Genomic DNA, 21,297 nt, shown 5'->3' with positions numbered 1-21,297 from the left:
ACGTTTGCCTCATAGTGTGTTTCACATCATTGGGATTTCAATTAAGGCTCTTTTTAAAAGTTACATTTGTGCGTTTGCTGGGCCACATGAACAGCCGGAGTCATTGTGAGGCTGAGCCTCCTTGTAGAAGTTGGTGAATACCTCACTGAACAACATACAGGATGTGCGTCAAATGCCATTCAGTAAAGTGTCTTGTCCAAGGACACAATCAACACAGACTGTTACACTTTTACTTAAGATATGGATGAGGCAATTTTGATATATTTTCCTATTCATAAGTTGATTAAAAGAATGTATTGTCAACATTTCTTCGTATAAAGATTTCATAACATATTTTCTCCTGTTGAAAGTCAAAAATTTGATTGATGACAGATGAAGATAGATCCAAAAGATCATCATGTTTTCCTAACATCTACAAACTAATGGATTTAAGCTGAATTACATGTATTTAACATGGCTAAAACGTTAACATGTTCTCTGACTGGTGAATTTGTACCTGTATTCCTGCATGGCTACATAAATAAAAGTCAAACTCTGTTGGGTGAGTGATGCCAACATCGACTGTGGTCCCGGCTGGAATGTTGCCGCTACGTCCAATCTGGTCCTTCCTGTCTGCACAAAATAGGCGAGTGTGATGTCGCTTCTGAACTACGATGAATGTTATGCCCGGTTGATAACCTAACTCCAGCTTCATACAGGCCTCACGCACGGCTCGCAATTCATGTGAAAGCACCTAAGAACAGACATGAATACAACTCAGCAAAAAATAACACAAAATAAACTGTTAGAGGTATTCCAGTAAAATATCTACCTCGCAAGAAGATTCATTAAACATTGACCACAGAGAGAATTGATTGATCTAATTTAAATTCTTACATAAGCTGTATCATGAATAGCAACAGTCATGCACTATACCAAATCCCTCAGCTCTCATAATCACACATCATTAGCTGTTTAAAACCCTGTTATATTTCCTTTCAAGAGATAAATTATTAAAGCCAAATATCAAATTATATTGCATTGAAAAGATAATTTTGAAACAAAAGGAAATATCAAGTTTTAAACATTTGCCTCCTTTTAAGCTTCACATCATTGGGATCAAATAAAGATTCAACATTGAAATGAAGGCTAGAAAATTGAAGTTATTTTTTATTGAAGGTTATAATCAGTAATTTTAATAACAATGGATTAATATTTAAATGCTATTTAATTTTGTCACTTTATGACAGTCACTGATACAGTATAAATTCTATAGCTATCAACATTCTGAGCAAAAAAGCTAACATCTTAAATATTTGACCAGGCAGCACTATTATGAATCCCTCAGCTCTCATAATCACACATCATTAGCTGTTTAAAAACTCTTATAAATACTTTCTTTCAAGAGATCAATTTCTAAAACCAAATATAAAATCACATAGGATTTATAAAAGATAATTTTGGAAACAAAAGGAAATATAATGAGTTTTAAACATTTGCCTCCTTTAAAGATTCACATCATTGGGATCAAATAAAGATTCAAAAGTGACATGAAGGATTTGAAAATTGAAGATCTTTTTCATTTAAGGTTTCAGTGTTTAACTCTTTCCGTACTTTGTGTTCCTTCCGGATTCCGAACCGGAAGTAGTTATTAGGCTCGCCCCCAGATGTTTAAACAAAATAGCAGACTATATGTGCGTTTTTGGTGTGCTGTTTTTTCATATAGAAACAAAGAATAGGTGCTATCTTTGTACATTATTAAGAAATCTTTAAATAAGATCTAGATGTCAGATTGAACACTCTGAAACATCCTAGACACTGATATCTAAAATGCAAATGTAGTAAGCCGCCATATCATTTACATTAACATATTGTGAAAATATCACATATTACTCTAATGGAAAAACATGTAGCCCAAACAAAAGAGGCCCAGAGGGCCTGTATCACTCACCTGGTTTATTTGATCAAACATCAAAATAATGTTTATGAATCATTTGCTAATAGTTTTATTTGTTAATGTTTAATTATGTTGTCAGCCCCATTATTTATATAAATTTGAATCTCAGCCTCCTTGGGATGCTTCCAAAGAAAAATCAATGTCATACACTGCTTATTTCCAGAAAAGAAGTCATTAATATTAATATTGCCAAATGGACCCCTTTTGGCCCTGCCCCTTAGGTACTAAGGGGGTCAGCTCCACCATTTGTACAATTTTGAACCCCTACCCCATAAGGATGATACCAGTCAAATATGACAGATATTCATTGCTTACTTCCAGACAACTAATTTTTTGTAGCAATTTAGCCAAATTGACCCCTTTTGGCCCTACCCCTCAGGCCCAGGGGTCAGCCCCACCATTTGTACAATTTTGAATCCCCACCTCATAAGGATGCTTCTGTCCAAATTTGGTCAAATTCTGCTGAGCAGTTATGAAGAAGTTGTCAATTGTTGACGGACAGACGGACGACGGACAGAAGACAGACGATGGACGCCACGGTATGGCATAAGCTCACCTTGGTCCTTCGAACCAGGTGAGCTAATAAAAACGAATTTATCAACCAAAATGTTTGTTTTAAAACTTTTGAACACTCTTTATTTGTCATTACATTGGATGATTGTATGTATCGGGTGATGTCTTCAACAAATCTACACTTAACTAATGTCAATTTAGCCTGTCGACTATAGTTGACAGTGGGGAAGAGGGAGCTTGAAATTATGTCCACTATATAGTCGACAACGGGGAAGAGGGAGCACATTTTTATGTCGACTTAAGTCGACAATGGTACTGAAAGAGTTAAAGCACAATGGATTAATATTTAAATGCTATTTAATTATATAACGGTAACTTCATGACAGTCACTGGTATAGACAAAGAGGAGAAATCAATTCAAATGATACCACTTATTAGGTTGCATAATCTTAATATTTTAGGCATGAACCATACCTAGCAAAAAAGTACATCCCCCCCTCCCCATAGCTATCAACGTTCAAAAAAGCTAACATCATAAATATTTGACCATGCAGCACTATTATGAATCCCTCAGCTCTCATAATCACACATCATTAGCTGTTTAAAACCAGGTAATATTTCCATTCAATAGATAAATTATTAAAGCCAAATATCAGATTATATCAGATTTTGAAAACATGATTTGAAAACAAAAGGAAATATTATCAAGTTTTTAACTTTTGCCTCCTTTAAAGTTTCACATCATTGGGATACAAAATAGGCTCAACTTTGATATAAAAACTTTTTGTTGTTGTTTTTTTTAGAAATGCAATTAAATATATTCAGGTTAGTGACAATAGTAATTTCAATAGTTGGGGGAATGGACCATTGCACTAACTGTAAATATGTACTTTACCAGGAAAACAGTATTTATTTTTTGTCTGTCCTTTATCCTACCTGTGCAAACTGGCCTTCGCTGACTCCATCCCTGTAGAAGATGATACGTGTGGGCTTAAATCGTGTGGCCTTGTAGAAGTGGATGAGTAATTCTCGCACCATGGTCGAGAGCTCTTGGATTATCTCTTGTCTGTGTTGTTGTACCCTTACTGTTGCAGAGTAGCGACTGGGATGGGCATCCATACTGCCTACCACCTATAGACAGACACAAAAATTACACCTCTATACAATACAAGCAAATATACCATTATATAAACAAACTAATACTCCCCATCACCTATACAGGAAATGGTGAACGATGTAATCTGTAATTACTGAGTTGTCTGCTTCAATATTTGACTTTTTAACCTTGAGAGATGACTACAAAAATCTAGTGTAAAACTTGTAATACTATGATACGAATGCAACTTCAATATACCAAGGGCTTTATAAGATGCCTGATAACAAGCTTTTCATTTCAAAAGAAGTGTTAAGTATGACGTTTGACCTTTAAACTTGACCTATGACCACAAAATACAACACCATAGTGGAAATATCTACTAAATCTGAAACAAGAGGCCCATGGGGCCTGTATCGCTCACCTGGATGGATTAGACCAAATGTCAAAATAATGTTCATATTCAATTTGTTTTATTTGTAAATCTCTAACAATGCTATATATGGTTATAATGTGGGATTCCGAACTGCTTTAAAGATTAATGAAGTCCAGACTCTCTAAGGTCTGAAAGACCTCAAGAATTGTTTTTAGAACATGCATTTATAACTTTATGACCAGTAGCGATTTAAAGGAATTACCTCTATTTCCCCTATTGGGCCCCACCATTTGTCCCCTCGGGAGTCAGAATCACCATTTATGCAAAATCTGTTCCCTTTCTGCTAAGGATGTTTCTGGCCAAATTGGGTTCAAATCCATTCATAACTTTATGACAAGTAGCGATTTAAAGGAATTACCTCTATTTCCGCTATTGGGCCCCGCCCCTTTTGCCCCCTTGGGGTCAGAATCACCATTTATGCAAAATCTGTTCCCCTTTCCCAAAAGATGTTTCTAACCAAATTGGGTTCAAATCCATTCATAACTTAATAACTAGTAGCGATTTAAAGGAATTACCTCTATTTCCCCTATTGGGCCCCACCCCTTTGGCCACTCGGGGGGTCAGTCACCATTTACGCAAAATGTGTTCCCCTTCTGCCAAGGCTGTTTCTGGCCAAATTGGGTTCAAATCCATTCATAACTTTATGACAAGGAGCGATTTAAAGGAATTACCTCTTTTTCCCCTATTGGACCCCACCCCTTTGGCCCCTCGGGAGTCAGAATCACCATTTATGCAAAATCTGTTCCCTTTCTGCTAAGGATGTTTCTGGCCAAATTGGGTTCAAATCCATTCATAACTTTATGACAAGTAGCGATTTAAAGGAATTACCTCTATTTCCGCTATTGGGCCCCGCCCCTTCTGCCCCCTTGGGGTCAGAATTGCCATTTATGCAAAATCTGTTCCCCTTCCCCAAAGGATGTTTCTAACCAAATTGGGTTCAAATCCATTCATAACTTTATAACTAGTAGCGATTTAAAGGAATTACCTCTATTTCCCCTATTGGGCCCCGCCCCTTTGGCCCCTCGGGAGTCAGAATCGCCATTTATGCAAAATCTGTTCCCCTTCTGCCAAGGATGTTTCTGGCCAAATTCGGTTCAAATCCATTCATAACTTTATGACTAGTAGCGATTTAAAGGAATTACCTCTATTTCCCCTATTGGGCCCCGCCCCTTTGGCCCCTCGGGAGTCAGAATCACCATTTATGCAAAATCTGTTTACCTTCTGCCAAGGATGTTTCTGGCCAAATTTGGTCAAAATCCAATAAGGCCTTTTTGACTAGTAGCGATTTGAAGCAAATGTTGACGGACGGACCTTCAGTCCAGGTGAGCTAAAAACCTTTTTATTACACAACAGACAACAGGACAAAAAGGAAGAAGGTGCCAAGAAACATTATCAAGTGTAAATATACTCACTGCAGCAATGGAGGGCTTACTAGCATCACCGGCAGGAGGGTGAGTCACATCAGCTCCAAGGAAAATGACTGGCTCCCGGAATACATTGGGTCTGAAATAGCATTGCACAATAATTATAAACATCAGATACTAATACTCAAAAGCATAAGACACCATTATGTCTCAAAAGATTAATTGATGCCACAAAAGTTTTGGATTCAATGTGTTTATTCTTCATGTCGGATACATACATAATTTTATTCATTCTTCATGTGGGTAATCATAAATATAAATTCTTTTATTCTTCATGTGAGGCATATATATATATATATATATAACTTAGCAACACAAATGACGAAGGAAGACAACTTTTTGACTCGTGTCCTGATATATACAAAGTGTCAAACACAGATTTGCTGTCTCCCTAGTACTTTCGCGGCTACACCGTATGAATTTTATTCGGTACATCATAAGTTGCTCCAATCAAGTTTTTAATGGATTGGTTTGTTTAAACGGTATCATATTGTTGGTTTCAACCCTTTTAAACTGGACAAATAAATGTTTTATAAATTATGTACCCTACTATTATGAAATCATCAAACTATGACGTCATAAAATAATGTACCGAATAAAATTCATAATCCCCTGAAGAGCGGCACGATGTAGCCGCGAAAGTACTAGGGAGACAGCATGCATTATGCACCAAATTTTGAGCATGCTAAAATTAGCATGTTTACGGCAGAAACAAACTTAACCTATACGAATACTCCGGTTATTTGCATATTTTGTCATGTAAAAAGGGCTACAGATGCAAATAAGCGGGCTGCTCTGTATATGTAAAAGTTATGTCCCCTGATCTGAATAGACTACTAGTATGCGAGAGATTTGAATGAATGTGTAATGAGTTGTATTTTTTTGTACTTTTTTTTTTTTTTTAAATACGGAATAAACAGCAGAAACAAACTTAACAGTGTTTTGGATTTATTGAAAACCGTCAGAGAAAGCACTGTAACATACTGACCACTTGATAACAATGACAATGGTGAACAACTTACCGGATACTGGGAAGTAGAATATTGTTGATACCACCGAGTTTAACATTGATCTTGAGACACAGATTGGAGAGAGTTTGAGGTGTGGTTTTGTTCACATTCTTAGCTTGTACACATTGAGTGGCAAGTCCAAACAGGATGTCTCCAACTCGCTTCACCTCAGCTACAACACAATTAGTGTATACACATTTCAGTACACTTCCTCTAATTGATGTAGACCATATTAAACCATGTTTAACTCTTACAGTTATTACTATATCAAACACAAAAATCCATGACAATATTATGCCTCTGCCCCACAATGATAGAAATAGAGCACATGAGAGGCTCAAAAATGCAAAAACATAAATAAAGAGTGACGTGGAAAATTTATCTCCAATGGCCTACATTTGATATACTATGTATTAGAAGTGAAGTACAATATGTATCTACACATGAATTCACATACACTTTGACATTGCATGGAAGATGGAAAAAGATTTTGTCCATTCCTCTATAAAATGTCGAACTTTCTAGAGGTAATGAAATAACTTAGTTATCCCTTTTCAGAAATAACTTTAGTTTCCCCTATTCAGAACTTTAGTTTCTCCTTTTCAGAAAAAAAAACATAAGCAATTTATTCTAAAACATTCCACATCAAACATTTACATTCATATTTGCAACACACAATTAACCAAAACAAGATTAAAAGTGAATTCAATCGCATCTCACCATAGACAGGCGTTTTGCCAGGTAAGACGACTACAATGAGCTGCAATCCTTGGTAAGTATTCTTCAGGTACCTAAACATTGGTTCCACTTGGTCAGGCCCTGTGGCATATTTACAGAAACAAGGCTGGCCGACGATAGGCATGCCTGCATCATTGGAGATCCTCTGTAGCTGCTGGGTGAAATTCCTGCATAAAATAAATCAATCAATGAATTCTTTGCTATCTACTTGAAACATTAAACAAGAGGCCCATGGGCCTTAACAATCACCCGAGATTTGAAATATTTCAGTTAATTTAATTGACCCTTTTTGGCCCCGTCCATTAGCCCCTAGGGGTTTTGGAGAAGTCGAAAATGTAAATTGTTTACGACGCATGACGACGGACAAAAGGCGATTAAGAATAGGTCATTTGAGACTTTGTCTCAGGTGACCTAATAAAATATCTGGTACTCCTGTTCAAATCAGGATTTCATCGTAAAAATTATACAAGAGGTCTAACAGGTCTGCAACACACATGACCGAGGCGTTTTACTTCCTAGTTCCAAACAAGGCATCACAAACACCCACTTGCTCAAGGTATTCTTATTCTTGACCAATATGTGAAAATTCAATCACAATCTGTTTAAAAGAGTGATAATAACAAGAGGCCCATGGGCCTTAACGGTCACCTGAGATTTGAAATACTTCAGTTTATTTAAATGAACCTTTTTGAATTCCAATAGAAATCAAAACAAATCAGTCAAAAATGTGATTTCCCTATATAAACTATAGTAACACAATGGTGACAATGTTTACAAAATAAGAATGAATTCCAATAGAAATAAAAGTCAAAAATGTGATTTCCCTATATAAACTATAGTAAAGTTTAGCCCCACCCCAGGGGCAAACTTGAGACCCCAGGGTCCTAAATTCACAATTTTGGTAAAGAACCTTCAAACCCAGCCATCTATGAAGTGTATTTGATTCCAGCATATCTGAGAGTAGAGAAGAAGATATTTGAAGTTTTAGTCAATTTGGCCCTTTTTAGCCCCGCCCATCAGCCCCTGGGGGTCAGTCAGGGCCAACATGTGCATGACATCAAACTGTCATCTCATGCTGACAATGTTTACAAAATTAGAATGAATTCCAATAGAAATAAAATAAATTAAAGTCAAAAATGTGATTTCCCTATATAAACTATAGTAAAGTTTAGCCCCTCCCTAGGGGCAAACGTGAAACCCCTGGGTCATGAAATTTACAATTTTGGTAAAGCACCTTAAGACCCTTCCATCTATGAAGAGTGTTTGATTCCAGCATATCTGAGAGTAGAGAAGAAGATTTTTGAAGTTTTAGTCAATTTGGCCCTTTTTAGCCCCGCCCATCAGCCCCTGGGGGTCAGTCAGGGCCAACATGTGCATGTCATCAAACTGTCATCCCATGCTGACAATGTTTACAAAATTAGAATGAATTCCAATAGAAATAAAATAAATTAAATTCAAAAATGTGATTTCCCTATATAAACTATAGTAAAGTTTAGCCCCTCCCCAGGGGCAAACGTGAAACCCCTGGGTCATGAAGTTTACAATTTTGGTAAAGCACCTTAAGACCCTTCCTTCTATGAAGAGTGTTTGATTCCAGCATATCTGAGAGTAGAGAAGAAGATTTTTGAAGTTTTAGTCAATTTGACCCTTTTTGGCCCCGCCCCTCAGGCCCCTAGGGGGTGGGGACCATATAATTTACAATTTTGGTTGACCTTTAGCCATAGAAGCTGTCTGCCAAATTTCATAGAATTTGGTTTGTGGGTTTTGGAGAAGAAGTTGAAAATGTGAATTGTTTACGGACGGACGACGGACGACGCACGACGACGGACAAAAGGGGATTAGAATAGGTCACTTGAGACTTTGTCTCAGGTGACCTAAAAAGTTAAGATACAAACGCAATGCTATAACATCCCCTCCTCAACTTTTTAAAGTTAATCAAGGAAGTTTGCAGACAGAAAACATTAGCCGACAGTAATTTCATGAAAGGCAGGTTACATCTCGGATCTATTTTCCTGCGTTCACTGTGGCCAGTTTTAAGATTAACTTGAAATCTTTGTAAAGCACACATGGATCCATTTTCTGCTTGGATGGAAATGGATAAAACTTATTAAGTCTAACCAAGTCACAGGAACAGATTAAAATAGAACAGTGACAGTGTTTTAGACCTGAGCAACAAGAACTGGTCAGCTAAAAATGTAGGAAATCTCGGGACAAACAAACAAGGGCCCAATGGGCCCAAATCGCTCACCTGCAATGCAGTGATCTTTTCATATATGGATCCTGCAGTTATTTGAAAGCATGCTACAGGACCAATATAATAATGTCTCTCTGCACTTTGGCTTTTCACTAAAAGTCATTCAAAGATTTAGGCATACTTGATCGACGTGACCTTGAATGCGAGTCAGGGTCATTCATTTGAACAAACTTGGTAGCCCTTTACCCAAGCATGCTACAGACCCAATATTAACTCCATGGGACTCTTGGTTATTGAGAAGAAGTCGTTTCAAGATTTTAGCCTTTTTGACTCCTGTGACCTTGAATGAAGGTCAAGGTCATTCATTTCAACAAACTTGGTAGCCCTTTACCCAAGCATGCTACAGACCTAATATCAACTCCCTGGGACTCTTGGTTATTGAGAAGAAGTCGTTTAAAGATTTTAGCATTTTTGACTCCTGTGACCTTGAATGAAGATCAAGGTCATTCATTTGAACAAACTTGCGAGCCCTTCACCCCAGCATGCTACAGGCCAAATATTAGGTCTCTGGGACTGTTGGTAATTGAGAAGAAGTTGTTAAAAATTTTAGCCTTTTTGACCGCTGTGACCTTGAATGAAGGTCAAGGTCATTCAATTGAACAAACTTGGTAACCCTTTACCGCAGCATGCTACAGACCCAATATAAACTCCCTGGGACTCTTGGTTATTGAGAAAAAGTCGTTTTAAAATGTTAGCCTTTTTGACTCCAGTGACCTTGAATGAAGGTCAAGGTCATTCATTTGAACAAACTTGGTAGCCCTTTACCCCAGCATGCTACAGACCCAATATCAACTCCCTGGGCCTCTTGGTTATTGAGAAGAAGTCGTTAAAAGATTTCAGCCTTTTTGACTCCTGTGACCTTGAATGAAGAGCAAGGTCATTCATTTGAACAAACTTGGGAGCCCTTCACCCCAGCATGCTACAGGCCAAATATTAGGTCTCTGGGACTGTTGGTTATTGAGAAGAAGTTGTTTAAATATTTTAGCCTTTTTGACTCCTCTGACCTTGAATGAAGGTCAAGGTCATTCATTTGAACAAATTTGGTAGCCCTTTACCGCAGCATGCTACAAACCCAATATCAACTCCCTGGGACTCTTGGTTATTGAGAAGAAGTCGTTTAAAGATTTTAGCCTGTTTGGTCCCTGTGACATTGAATGAAGGTCAAGGTCATTCATTTGAACAAACTAGGTAGCCCTTCACCCCAGCATGCTACAGACCCAATATCAACTCCCTGGGACTGTTGGTTATTGAGAAGAAGTCGTTTAAAGATTTTAGCCTTTTTGACTCCTGTGACCTTGAATAAAGATCAAGGTCATTCATTTGAACAAACTTGGTAGCCCTTTACCCCAGCATGCTACAGACCCAATATCAACTCCCTGGGCCTCTTGGTTATTGAGAAGAAGTCGTTAAAAGATTTCAGCCTTTTTGACTCCTGTGACCTTGAATGAAGAGCAAGGTCATTCATTTGAACAAACTTGGGAGCCCTTCACCCCAGCATGCTACAGGCCAAATATTAGGTCTCTGGGACTCTTGGTTATTGAGAAGAAGTCGTTTCAAGATTTTAGCCTTTTTGACTCCTGTGACCTTGAATGAAGGTCAAGGTCATTCATTTCAACAAACTTGGTAGCCCTTTACCCCAGCATGCTACAGACCCAATATCAACTCCCTGGGCCTCTTGGTTATTGAGAAGAAGTCATTTAAAGATTTTAGCCTTTTTGACTCCTGTGACCTTGAATGAAGGTCAAGGTCATTCATTTGAACAAACTTGGGAGCCCTTCACCCTAGCATGCTGCAGGCCAAATATTAGGTCTCTGGATCTGTTGGTTATTGAGAAGAAGTCGTTTAAACATTTTAGCCTTTTTGACTCCTGTGACCTTGAATGAAGGTCAAGGTCATTCATTTGAACAAACTTGGTAGCCCTTCAACCCAGCATGCTACAGGCCAAATATCAACTCCCTGGGCCTCTTGGTTATTGAGAAGAAGTCGTTCAAAGATTTTAGCCTTTTTGACTCCTGTGACCTTGAATGAAGGTCAACGTTATTCATTTGAACAAACTTGGTAGCCCTTCACCCCAGCATGCTACAGGCCCAATATTAGGTCTCTGGGCCTTTTGGTTATTGAGAAGAAGTTGCTTGAATGGAAAAGTTGACGCCGGACGGACGGCCGGACGACGGACGGACGACGGACGCCGCGCCACGGCATAAGCTCACTTGCCCTTCGGGCAGGTGAGCTAAAAATAAAAACACTGAAATAAACAAAGGGAACTAACTTTTGCAAAAATACTTATTCAATTTTTTTTTCCAATCATATCATGTTATAATGCATACAAAGTTTAAAAAATATCAGTCAATAAATAAAAAGGATATCTCCGAATAAACAAAAAACTGTGCCCTGAAAATTATCTTATAAGACTGAGTTACATGCAAAATACAGATGTGTAGTATGATATAGTTTCTTTGCGATGCAATTCACTTCAAAAAGAGAAGCTCAAGTTTTGGGAGGGGGCTTATAGTGTAAAGTATATAACTATTGGTATTTTCAATTACTCTGTCGGCAATGTAGCATATTCAAAGAACGTTCATGAACCTGGGGCCAGGACAGGTGCCTTACCTGAGAGCGTCCTCACGGACAGTTCGTTGTGGTGCAAAACAGGCGATTGCCCAGACTCGGATCTCTATTCCAGAGAAGAACTGTTTGCCTCGCATGTCCCATACACCTTGGTTGGGTACGGCCTGGGCCTTTGTCTGCTTCACAATAAATATGCAAGTCATTACGGAAATACATACAGGCCCACCACTTCCTCAAATACAGCCATACTTCAGGTGGCGTGATCAACAAAAGAGTTAACTCAGATTACTACTGGAAATGATACTATTACATTCTATATAGACAATTTATTGATTATTTCATACATATGTTTGTAAGATTTTATTGATCATTCTGTTCAGAAATATTAATATACAGTTCTTACTTTTATTATTCATATTTTGTATGATATATCTATTATATAAACATATGAACATTTTAAGAGAAACACTGGTTATTCATCTATGGAGTATTATTACATAAATGTTTATTATCAGAAAACCAACAAAACTTATGTTCATGACCTCAGTTAACTTGAAATTGATTTGTTTAGCACTAATTAAAGAATGTGGCAACATTCTTTTTTTTTACATTTTCTGGGTATGTAAGTCAATCACATAAAAAAAAATTCAGATTAAAGATTTTTTTTTATATACATCTTAATCAAATTGGATTTTATAAACGTTTTTGAAAAGTATTCTTACATTCCAATTAGGTCTGTTTTATTTGAACAAGGTATTTCAGATTTAAACATAATTGCTCTTTTAATAATTATTATGAAGTGTTGTAGATGTCTATGTATACTGTTAATGACCATAACCTGATAATCCCATCCCAAATATTGAAATCAAAATGGCTATGAAGGTTCCAAAATGATATGATGGAGAGCAAATAATAATGTGCTAAAAGAATAAAACAAAGTCATAAATATTTAAAATAATAACAAGCATGTACACAAATGAATAAATTGAATATGATGGTTGTTTATAAATTGAAGCATACAATTAAAACTGAAATTACAAACAACACACATACATCAAGTAATACAAAATCTGAAAATTTTGTATTTTTTTTTTTTTTTTTATTCTGGAGTACAATTCAACTTCCTCCTTTTTTCTATTCTTCACTAACTTCCTACCTCTCACAAGTTTCCAATGTTAACATGAAAATTTCAGAATTATTTTCATGGAAGTTTTCCCCTACTTTTTTTTGAAAGAAAAAGTTAATTTTATTTAAAATGACATTTGTTCCTGTGACTGGGTACACATTCTATTAACCTCATTTTGTTGACCTAGCATGCATTTCAGGATGATTGACATATTTTGTACTAAAATTTGCAGTATTAAAATTCAGTATTCAGTTTCATGAACCAAATCATTTTGTACTAGAACTTGAAGTATGAAAATTTAAATATCCCAGATTCATGAATTATTATTATTATTTTTTTTTTTTTTTTTTACTTTAACATGCAGTATCAAAATCGAAACATTCCAGTTTTATGATTTTTTTTTTTGTATTAGAACTTGCCGCATCAAAATTTTAACATTCAAGTTTCATGAATGATTTTTTATTACTTGAATTGCAGTATCAAAATTTAAACAGTACAATTTCAAGAATTCATTTTTTTTTTTTCATACTAGAACTTGCATAATTAAAATTGAAACATTCAAGGTTCATAAGAATAAATTAATTCTTTTTTTGCATTAGAACTTGCAGTATCAAAATAAAAACATTTAAGCTGCATGAATTAAGTTTTTTTTTCATTGTAGACTTGCAAACATTTTCATATTTTTCACCAATAACTTATAATTGTAAATACATTTGTATATAAATTCTATTCTACCTTCCACCCTACAACACTACAGGGAAACCCCAGTTGTAGGTGTACTACCGGTAGTGTTGTAAACATTGAGGATTAGTTGTTACACATAGAAAGAGTTTGGTACATGGTACATCCAGAATTAATAGATTGAAGGTTAGAACATACATGACACAACATTGTACAACGATTTCCCTGTACTTGACCCCTTGAATTCTGTCCTCAAAAGATTTAACAAAAGGATGGGGTTGTTTTTTTTTTTTTAATTAAAAATCTTTTTGAAAATTTATTTTCCCAACATAAAGCCAGTCAATACCGACACAAGCTGACATGATATTGAAATTGGCAATTTAAAGCAAAATTATATTGAATCAACTTGGATCTAGAATTTTCATTTTCCATTTGCCTCAGATCATAGTTGGTTAAAGGTTTCACAGAAATTTGACAACTTGCTACCATTCCTTACAATATTTTATCAACTTTAATAGATCTAAAATTTCCATTTTTCATTTTTCAACGTGTCTCTGATTTATGAGGGTTAAATGTTTCACACGAAATGGACAACTAGCTACTGTTCCTATCCATGTTTTATTCATTTTGATGTTTTTATATGTAAACTCAACTTGTACAGTAGAAATGTAACTTGAGAAACATAACCTTAATTTCTTTTGACAATATTGATACTGTATAAACTTTCACATGCAAACATGATGAGCAAATAAAACAAAACTTTTTCATGCAAGTGAAAATGACACTGTAAACAATGATTTGATACCTCATCATAATGAACATATCAGGTCCAAAATATGCAATCCAATGTAATGCTCACAACCAACCCTTTATCCCGTAATCTTCATTTTCTGATAAATCTAACAAGACAACTATTGATCAATCAAAAAGTTGGACTTACTATCAAGAAAGATGTGCATGATGTCCAGGTGTTCATATTCATAATATTGATGGATTTGATTCATATTCAAAATAAGTGCAGGCAAAATTTTGTCTCCAAATTCTCCAATTTTTCCCCTTCTAAATATTGAATATCAGAATTTGATAAATTAGCAAAACCTCTATATTTCCATAGCAACATTCCTTGGCCAAACTTCCCTTAAATTATTACAAAGTTAAAATGTTAATTTCCTTATGAAAACTTTCTTGTGATTTGCAGACAGAAAGATTCAATCCACAACAGTCCAAAGCAGACAGTATCGGTCATTAACTAAGAAAATCATCCAAAAACTCGCAAAAAGAAACAAAACATCAGCAACTGAAGTGAAAATGTTTTTGTTTTTAAATGAAAAGGAGTAGAATAAAAGGTTTTGCTCAAAAAAAGCACAGGAAAGGAAAGTAACCAAAGATCGGGTAAATTGGTATGCAGCAAGACAAACTGAAATTTTATTTGAAATCCAACATCCCTATACAACTGGGAAAGCAACAGTTCAAGGTGAGATTAGGTAGGAAGCATTGTAACCAAGGCAGTGGAAATGATGCGTTCTGATTGGTTGTCCCATGCCATGACCCTTGACAACATTGGTTTCCTTGTAATAGTACGACCTTGATAATTTGACAGCATATGGCAACACAATAAACTAGAGGCAGCAGCCAACAGAAGTGGCAGAGATTTGCCAGTGAGATAACACAATGAATGATCATGGCTGCTTTGATGGTCTGATCAATGAGAAAATTACGTTTCGGCTTTTCGTTCTATCTTACCCTTCCTCCATATTGTATTTTTGGGGGCATCAGGACCCTGCCCTGAACCTCGGCCATCTGGGTTTGAATGCTGATTCCAAACATTTGCAGATACGGGTCGGCATTGAAATTGGCTTTGCGAACCTGGGGTAACAGACGGGGTTGTACAAGAAAAAAAAACGTCAAACAATTTGTTTTTTTTCCGTTGCTGGAATGCCAGAGCACACACGGGAGGTGAGGTGCTGGTGGCCATGCCAACATTTAGTGGCACCTGTGGAGGGCCACTGTAACGGGCACCATGCCAAACCCTGCTATGGATGTACCGGGTGTGGTCAGCAATGCAAATGTTAAACACAAATTATGTCATCTACTAAAAAATAAATTTCACAATTACGGAGACAATTTTAATTTTCCCAAATGGATATCATATTTTTTGGATTCCAATAAAATAATAATTACCAATAAAATTTATTTTTGGGGTTTGAAATACAATTCTTAGTTAAAATTGTGATTTTTTTTTTATCAAACACTCCTGACTTATTTTTTGGTAGATGATTTCTTTTGAGCTTTCACCATTTGACTTTGCCTTCCATTCTGAAGACAAACAAGGTCCCAAGAATCCATAGAGCTACTCCATCATTATATAGCAAGATAACAAAATTCTCTTCATAAACCAAACTAATACATAACATGGAAATAAAAACTCATTGTTTACCAATTTCTAATTCTTTTTTTTTTAAATATCCAGAATTTTCTCAGAATTGTCTCGGGACAAAGTTTCCAAACATTACAGTCTATGGAGGAGAGGTGGCCTATGGATTCTTGTAACCAGAAAGACAATCAGACATGATACGGCTGTGGAGTAGTGAGAGGAAGGAATTGGCGCATACCCTGCCGCCGTACTCTATCCTTGGAGGTGGCAGCACGCGACCCCTGACCTCCGTCATTTGGTAGTTGACACTAATCCCGAAGGTTTGCAGGTAGGGATCTTGGTTGAAATCAGCTTTTTGTACCTAATGGTATGCAGCGATGGAGTAACGTGTAATCAACATTGCATGTACATATTTGTTATACAAGATGCTACCATGGCAACAGTCTGAATCCAGTTGTTGGATCGGAGTAAAAAAAAAAAAAAACCTTGAAAAGAACACTTCAGAATTGTTTCTATGAGAAAAATTTACATTACAAAAACAAAAAACACACATAGGAAAAGTCTGAAATCAGATATTTAGCTGAAATTCTCATGAATGTCCATCTTTCTTACATTTTCTTGAATTCATTTGAGATAGAAACATTCATAAATCACCATGACTATCAGAATAATTAAGGAATTTTAGACGAATTTACACCGCTACAAAATATTGATTAGAAAATTCTTACATTCAGAATTGTTTGAGTTTGATTTTCTGTATTATCCTTTGATAAATTGAAGAAAATGTGACAAGAAATCAGAACGAGAGAAGATACAGAATTGGCATTTAGAGCCTGTGAAATGTGTCATAAACTGCCTGTTGCCACGGCAATACAAGTATAAACAACTTGTAGACAATGACTTACCTTTCATGGGAACTATATTTGAGAGAAACTCAAACTGTGAACCATGTATTTGAGTTTTTAAATATGCCTTTCAATTAGAGATTAAAATATGCATCAATACACATGAACAGCCAGTAATTTAACACCACTGGAAATCCATAGAAAATAACCTTCAAAATATAAAATGAATCTAAGGATCTAAATTAAATATACATTTATCATTAATTTTTATAACTAAAACTGAGAAGAAATTTCAAAATTATCACATCAACTCTTTGACATGATAAGCATATTTACATCTGATAATCATTGAAATACAATCACAATTTCTTTTGAATTTCATTTGTGACTAGTAAATGCAGTTCAAAATAATATAACAAATATTCTAAGTTTTTGAAGGTTTTGGTAACACTCTACCAGCAATGATTTATTGAGAGGACACACTTATGAACACAAAGCATTTACATCTGATGTACTTACAAGATTATTGATCTCCTTTTCTCTGTCAGGGGCAGATCTAGCTGTGGCCTAAAATGACACCAATAAATGTTATCAGATAAAAAAGCAGTAAGGACTACTCCAGTGAAATAAATATCATACAGGAGGACTTCACAAGAAAAGAAATTCTATGTACAGTTTGCACTGGTAGCTTATGACATGGTATTTTTCAAATTAAAACTTTTTTTTTTGCTGTCCATGTGTGAGCACCTGCAGTCCTCCCATTGGGTAGATACTTCCCTAATAGGAATTTATGACAGTTTTTCAGAAATATTTTTGAACCTAGAGGAAAACATTTGCTTCCTTATAACCAAATATTCTATTTTCATGTAAATAGGTGACAAGTTTAATATAAGAATAACTAAGTGTAGATATAACTTTTATGAATCATCTATTTGCCAGAGATTGAGAAATGTCCTCCTTTTTTCTCGATAACAGCATGCAGGAGATTTCTATTTGACAATTTTCATTACATTTGTACACAGTAACGTTAATGACTTAGAAGTAGTTATGTTTATCAGCATATAATACTGGATCTTATGCTATATAACATAAAATGTATCTTATTAATAATGGTTTTAAACATGTGGCATATATTAACAAGACAAGTTGAGATAAGTCTATCTCATAGGGAAATTAGTGATTATAGAAAATGTTTTCTCAGGAAATTTTAACCACTGAAATATTTCTGGCAAATAGGAGCATAGCACACAAAACTTCAATCACAAATTTATCATAATAGCAAACACACAGGCATACACATGTTCAGGGGTACAATAAACGTATCACTGGGAGAGGACCAAGATTAATTTAATTTAATCCTTATATTTGCTTGCCAGAACTACACTGTACAAGGAAATCAAGACTAGAAGCGTAACAAAAAGCCAAACCAAACACAGATCTGAGAAGCCAAACAAACTGGTACTAATTATCTAAAGCATGAAATGATAGAAAGTATGTGTGATTAAACCTGTATGAAGAGTAACAAGTTGTTTAATTCCTCTTGCCACTGATAAGAAATAATTAAACTAATATTTGAAACCCAAAACTTACTGTTTTTAATGAATGTGAAATGTCTCAATATTCTAGCAAAACTTGTAAATCTAGCCACATAAAACACTGCCGTTTTTTGACCAAAATGAAATCTCAAGTAAGTTTCAACCATATACAGCAAAGGCCATGCATAAAAATATGCCTCCGCCAAACAACAGTATGGAGACATATAAATATGCCTCTGCCAAACAACGATAGGACAATATGCCTCTGCCAAACAACGATAGGACAATATGTCTCTGCCAAACAACAGCACAGAGACCAAGAAACATCTCTCTGAAAAACAACGACGGGTCAATATGCCTCTACAAAACAACAGTATGGAGACAAAGAAACATCTCTCTGCCAAACGATAGGACAATATGCCTCTACAAAACAGCATGAAGACATAGATATATTCCTATGCCAAACAACGACAGGACAATATGCCTCTACATAACAACAGTATTGAGACATAGAAATATGCCTCCATCGATGATAGAAAAAAAAATCTTTACAAATACCAAAATAATTTCTTAAATGAAGACATTTCCCTTCATAAAATCTACGTAGAGGATTTGAATTTTCTTAAATGAAGACATTTCCCTTCATAAAATCTACGTAGAGGATTTGAATTTTAACAGAGTTCACAATGAAATTTTTATAACCCTTGACATCAGTACCTAAGCTTATCCAAAAGAATTTTCCATAACCAGTAAATTATTTCTAAGTTGACAAAATTCTCTTATTCAAAGATCAAAGATATAGGTACCATGCAACAGCCAGTATTAATAATAGGGTTACAAAACATGACACTTAGTATTGGCATACAGAACTACCACATGTAGAGGAGGGCTGATGACAGCACAGTGGTTGCCTATAGGGAAAACAAGACCAGCAAACTCTTCTTTTCCTGTACATAGTACACATTTGGAAAGAACTTAAGTATTGGAATCTATTGTTACTGTTCAACAATACAGTTTTTATCATACAAATGTATATGTCATAATAAGAATACATCCAAATTTGCCGACTCGATAATCATGAACCACACAGAGATTTTTGTTCCCCCCCTCAGTGTGTGTATGCCTCCGAGATCTGCTGTATAGAGATGGCAACTTATTTGAGAAACCTTGATCATTGTGGATGTCTGCATATCTGTGAGCTTCTTGATACACCTCTGTCCTCCTACAACATTGCACACCTGTAAAAACAAAACAAGATCAAAATCAGGGGCTGTCTTGATAGGCACATATACGAAACATTCTGAACTGTTAAAATGGATTATGTGGCTTCTCCTTCAATGCACACATAAAAGTTCAGATAGTTCAGTTCAAAGATAGGTGAAAGTGAAGGGCTGTCTTAACACACATCTACACTGAATAGCTAGATACTCCTGTTATTCCCCACATTATACAACTATAAGTACACAAGTTAAAATGAAGGTCTCTTTTCAATATATCTAAAAACTGGAACTGAAGACTAGTAAATATTGTAAATACTGCCATTAACTTACCTCCAGTGGTAGGTAGGTATGTTTCTGTTCTTGTCCGACTTGTAAACATGGTAAATGAGGGTACCTGTTCAACAAAATCAGACAGCAAATCTTAACACTGAAAATACTGATAATACAAATATGATTTTTTTTTTTTAGACATTTTCATTTTCTTACTAAAAAAGACTTCCAAACCATTCACTGTAAGAGAGGAAACATTGAAATGAAATTCTCACATCTGTGATTTTCTCTGTATTTGTTTGGTAAGAAAATTTAACTATTAATAGCTATAGTGTTATATCTAAATGGAAATTTATTCCACGCCTTTACTAGATTATTTTTTGATATCTCCTTCTGATTATTGGTCTGTCCAGATTTCTACTTGCTTAGGTACTTACATGAGTTTCATCTTGTATCTTTCCAAGAAGTATCTGGCAACTGTGCATTCCACTGTCTGGCCGGAATCTAACTGCAGAGGGAATCTGTCAAAAGATATTAGACAACACAATTTTCTCTGCATAATGATATCAAATACTTGTCAAATGATTGAAATTTGAAATAATTTAATTCTTTTCATTGCAATGTTTCTTAATCCCTAATTTGTTTTTTATGTTTTTAACTGTAAGACAATTAAAGCTTTTTGTACTTCCTTTTCTAGAGACAGATTTTCCTTTCCGGCAAGACAAAATAATACATATTCATTCAAATGTAAATTTTAAATTCTTATTCAAAATTTTGAACTTACATACTAATAGTCTAAGGGGCAATAGTGACTTAAATTCTCACATATAGAATTTGTTGACAAAGTTTTAATCTCCTTTGAATTTTGGAATTTCAGAATGAAGTCAAAATTCATTACATGATAAAACACCTGTTATTGTATGTTGGTACAGTACTAATGGTTTTTTAACTTGTGAAATGAACTTACGACTGAGTTTGTGCTGGTCTTCGTGTGACATTACACACCCTGTATTTTCTCTTCATTGTTCCACAGTGGGTAATTTCTACTTTTAGTCCTGTAACACCACATTTTAATATCAATTTATTTAATACAGGACGATCAATCAACATCCATAGGAACTAATACAAGAGGCCCATGGGCCTTAACAGTCACCTGAGTTCTGAAACTAATAAAAGCAAACTGAGCCTCACATAGATAAACCACCTATCCCTCCTCACCTGTTAAGTGTGAACTTTGACCTTATACCTTGCCCAGTGAGCACCAAAATCAAATC

General features: G+C 35.5%; 1 protein-coding gene across 11 annotated transcripts in view; it reads right to left on the bottom strand.

Moving 5' to 3' along the window:
* Window positions 1-21,297, bottom strand: part of LOC117316571 (protein argonaute-2-like) — a 48,735-nt gene that overhangs the window by 8,086 nt on the left and 19,352 nt on the right. For 5 of the 11 annotated variants that reach the window (XM_033871217.1, XM_033871216.1, XM_033871225.1 and 2 more), the window contains 12 exons: window positions 20,991-21,078; window positions 20,461-20,544; window positions 20,084-20,147; window positions 19,700-19,771; window positions 17,518-17,565; window positions 16,392-16,514; window positions 12,015-12,151; window positions 7,133-7,317; window positions 6,425-6,584; window positions 5,391-5,481; window positions 3,386-3,580; window positions 497-733 (listed from right to left, as the gene is read on the bottom strand). In XM_033871217.1, coding sequence (XP_033727108.1) covers window positions 497-733; window positions 3,386-3,580; window positions 5,391-5,481; window positions 6,425-6,584; window positions 7,133-7,317; window positions 12,015-12,151; window positions 16,392-16,514; window positions 17,518-17,565; window positions 19,700-19,771; window positions 20,084-20,147; window positions 20,461-20,544; window positions 20,991-21,078 — 1,484 coding nt within the window. Of the gene's footprint in view, window positions 1-496; window positions 734-3,385; window positions 3,581-5,390; window positions 5,482-6,424; window positions 6,585-7,132; window positions 7,318-12,014; window positions 12,152-15,522; window positions 15,646-16,391; window positions 16,515-17,517; window positions 17,566-19,699; window positions 19,772-20,083; window positions 20,148-20,460; window positions 20,545-20,990; window positions 21,079-21,297 lie in introns of all 11 variants that reach the window. The other 6 variants (XM_033871221.1, XM_033871220.1, XM_033871219.1 and 3 more) reach the window with 3 other exon arrangements.

The sequence above is a fragment of the Pecten maximus genome, chromosome 18 (genome assembly GCF_902652985.1).
Source record: "Pecten maximus chromosome 18, xPecMax1.1, whole genome shotgun sequence".
Taxonomy (NCBI): domain Eukaryota; kingdom Metazoa; phylum Mollusca; class Bivalvia; order Pectinida; family Pectinidae; genus Pecten; species Pecten maximus.
The sequence above is the reverse complement of the archived record's forward strand: the minus strand, read 5'-3'. Positions and strand labels throughout refer to the sequence as shown.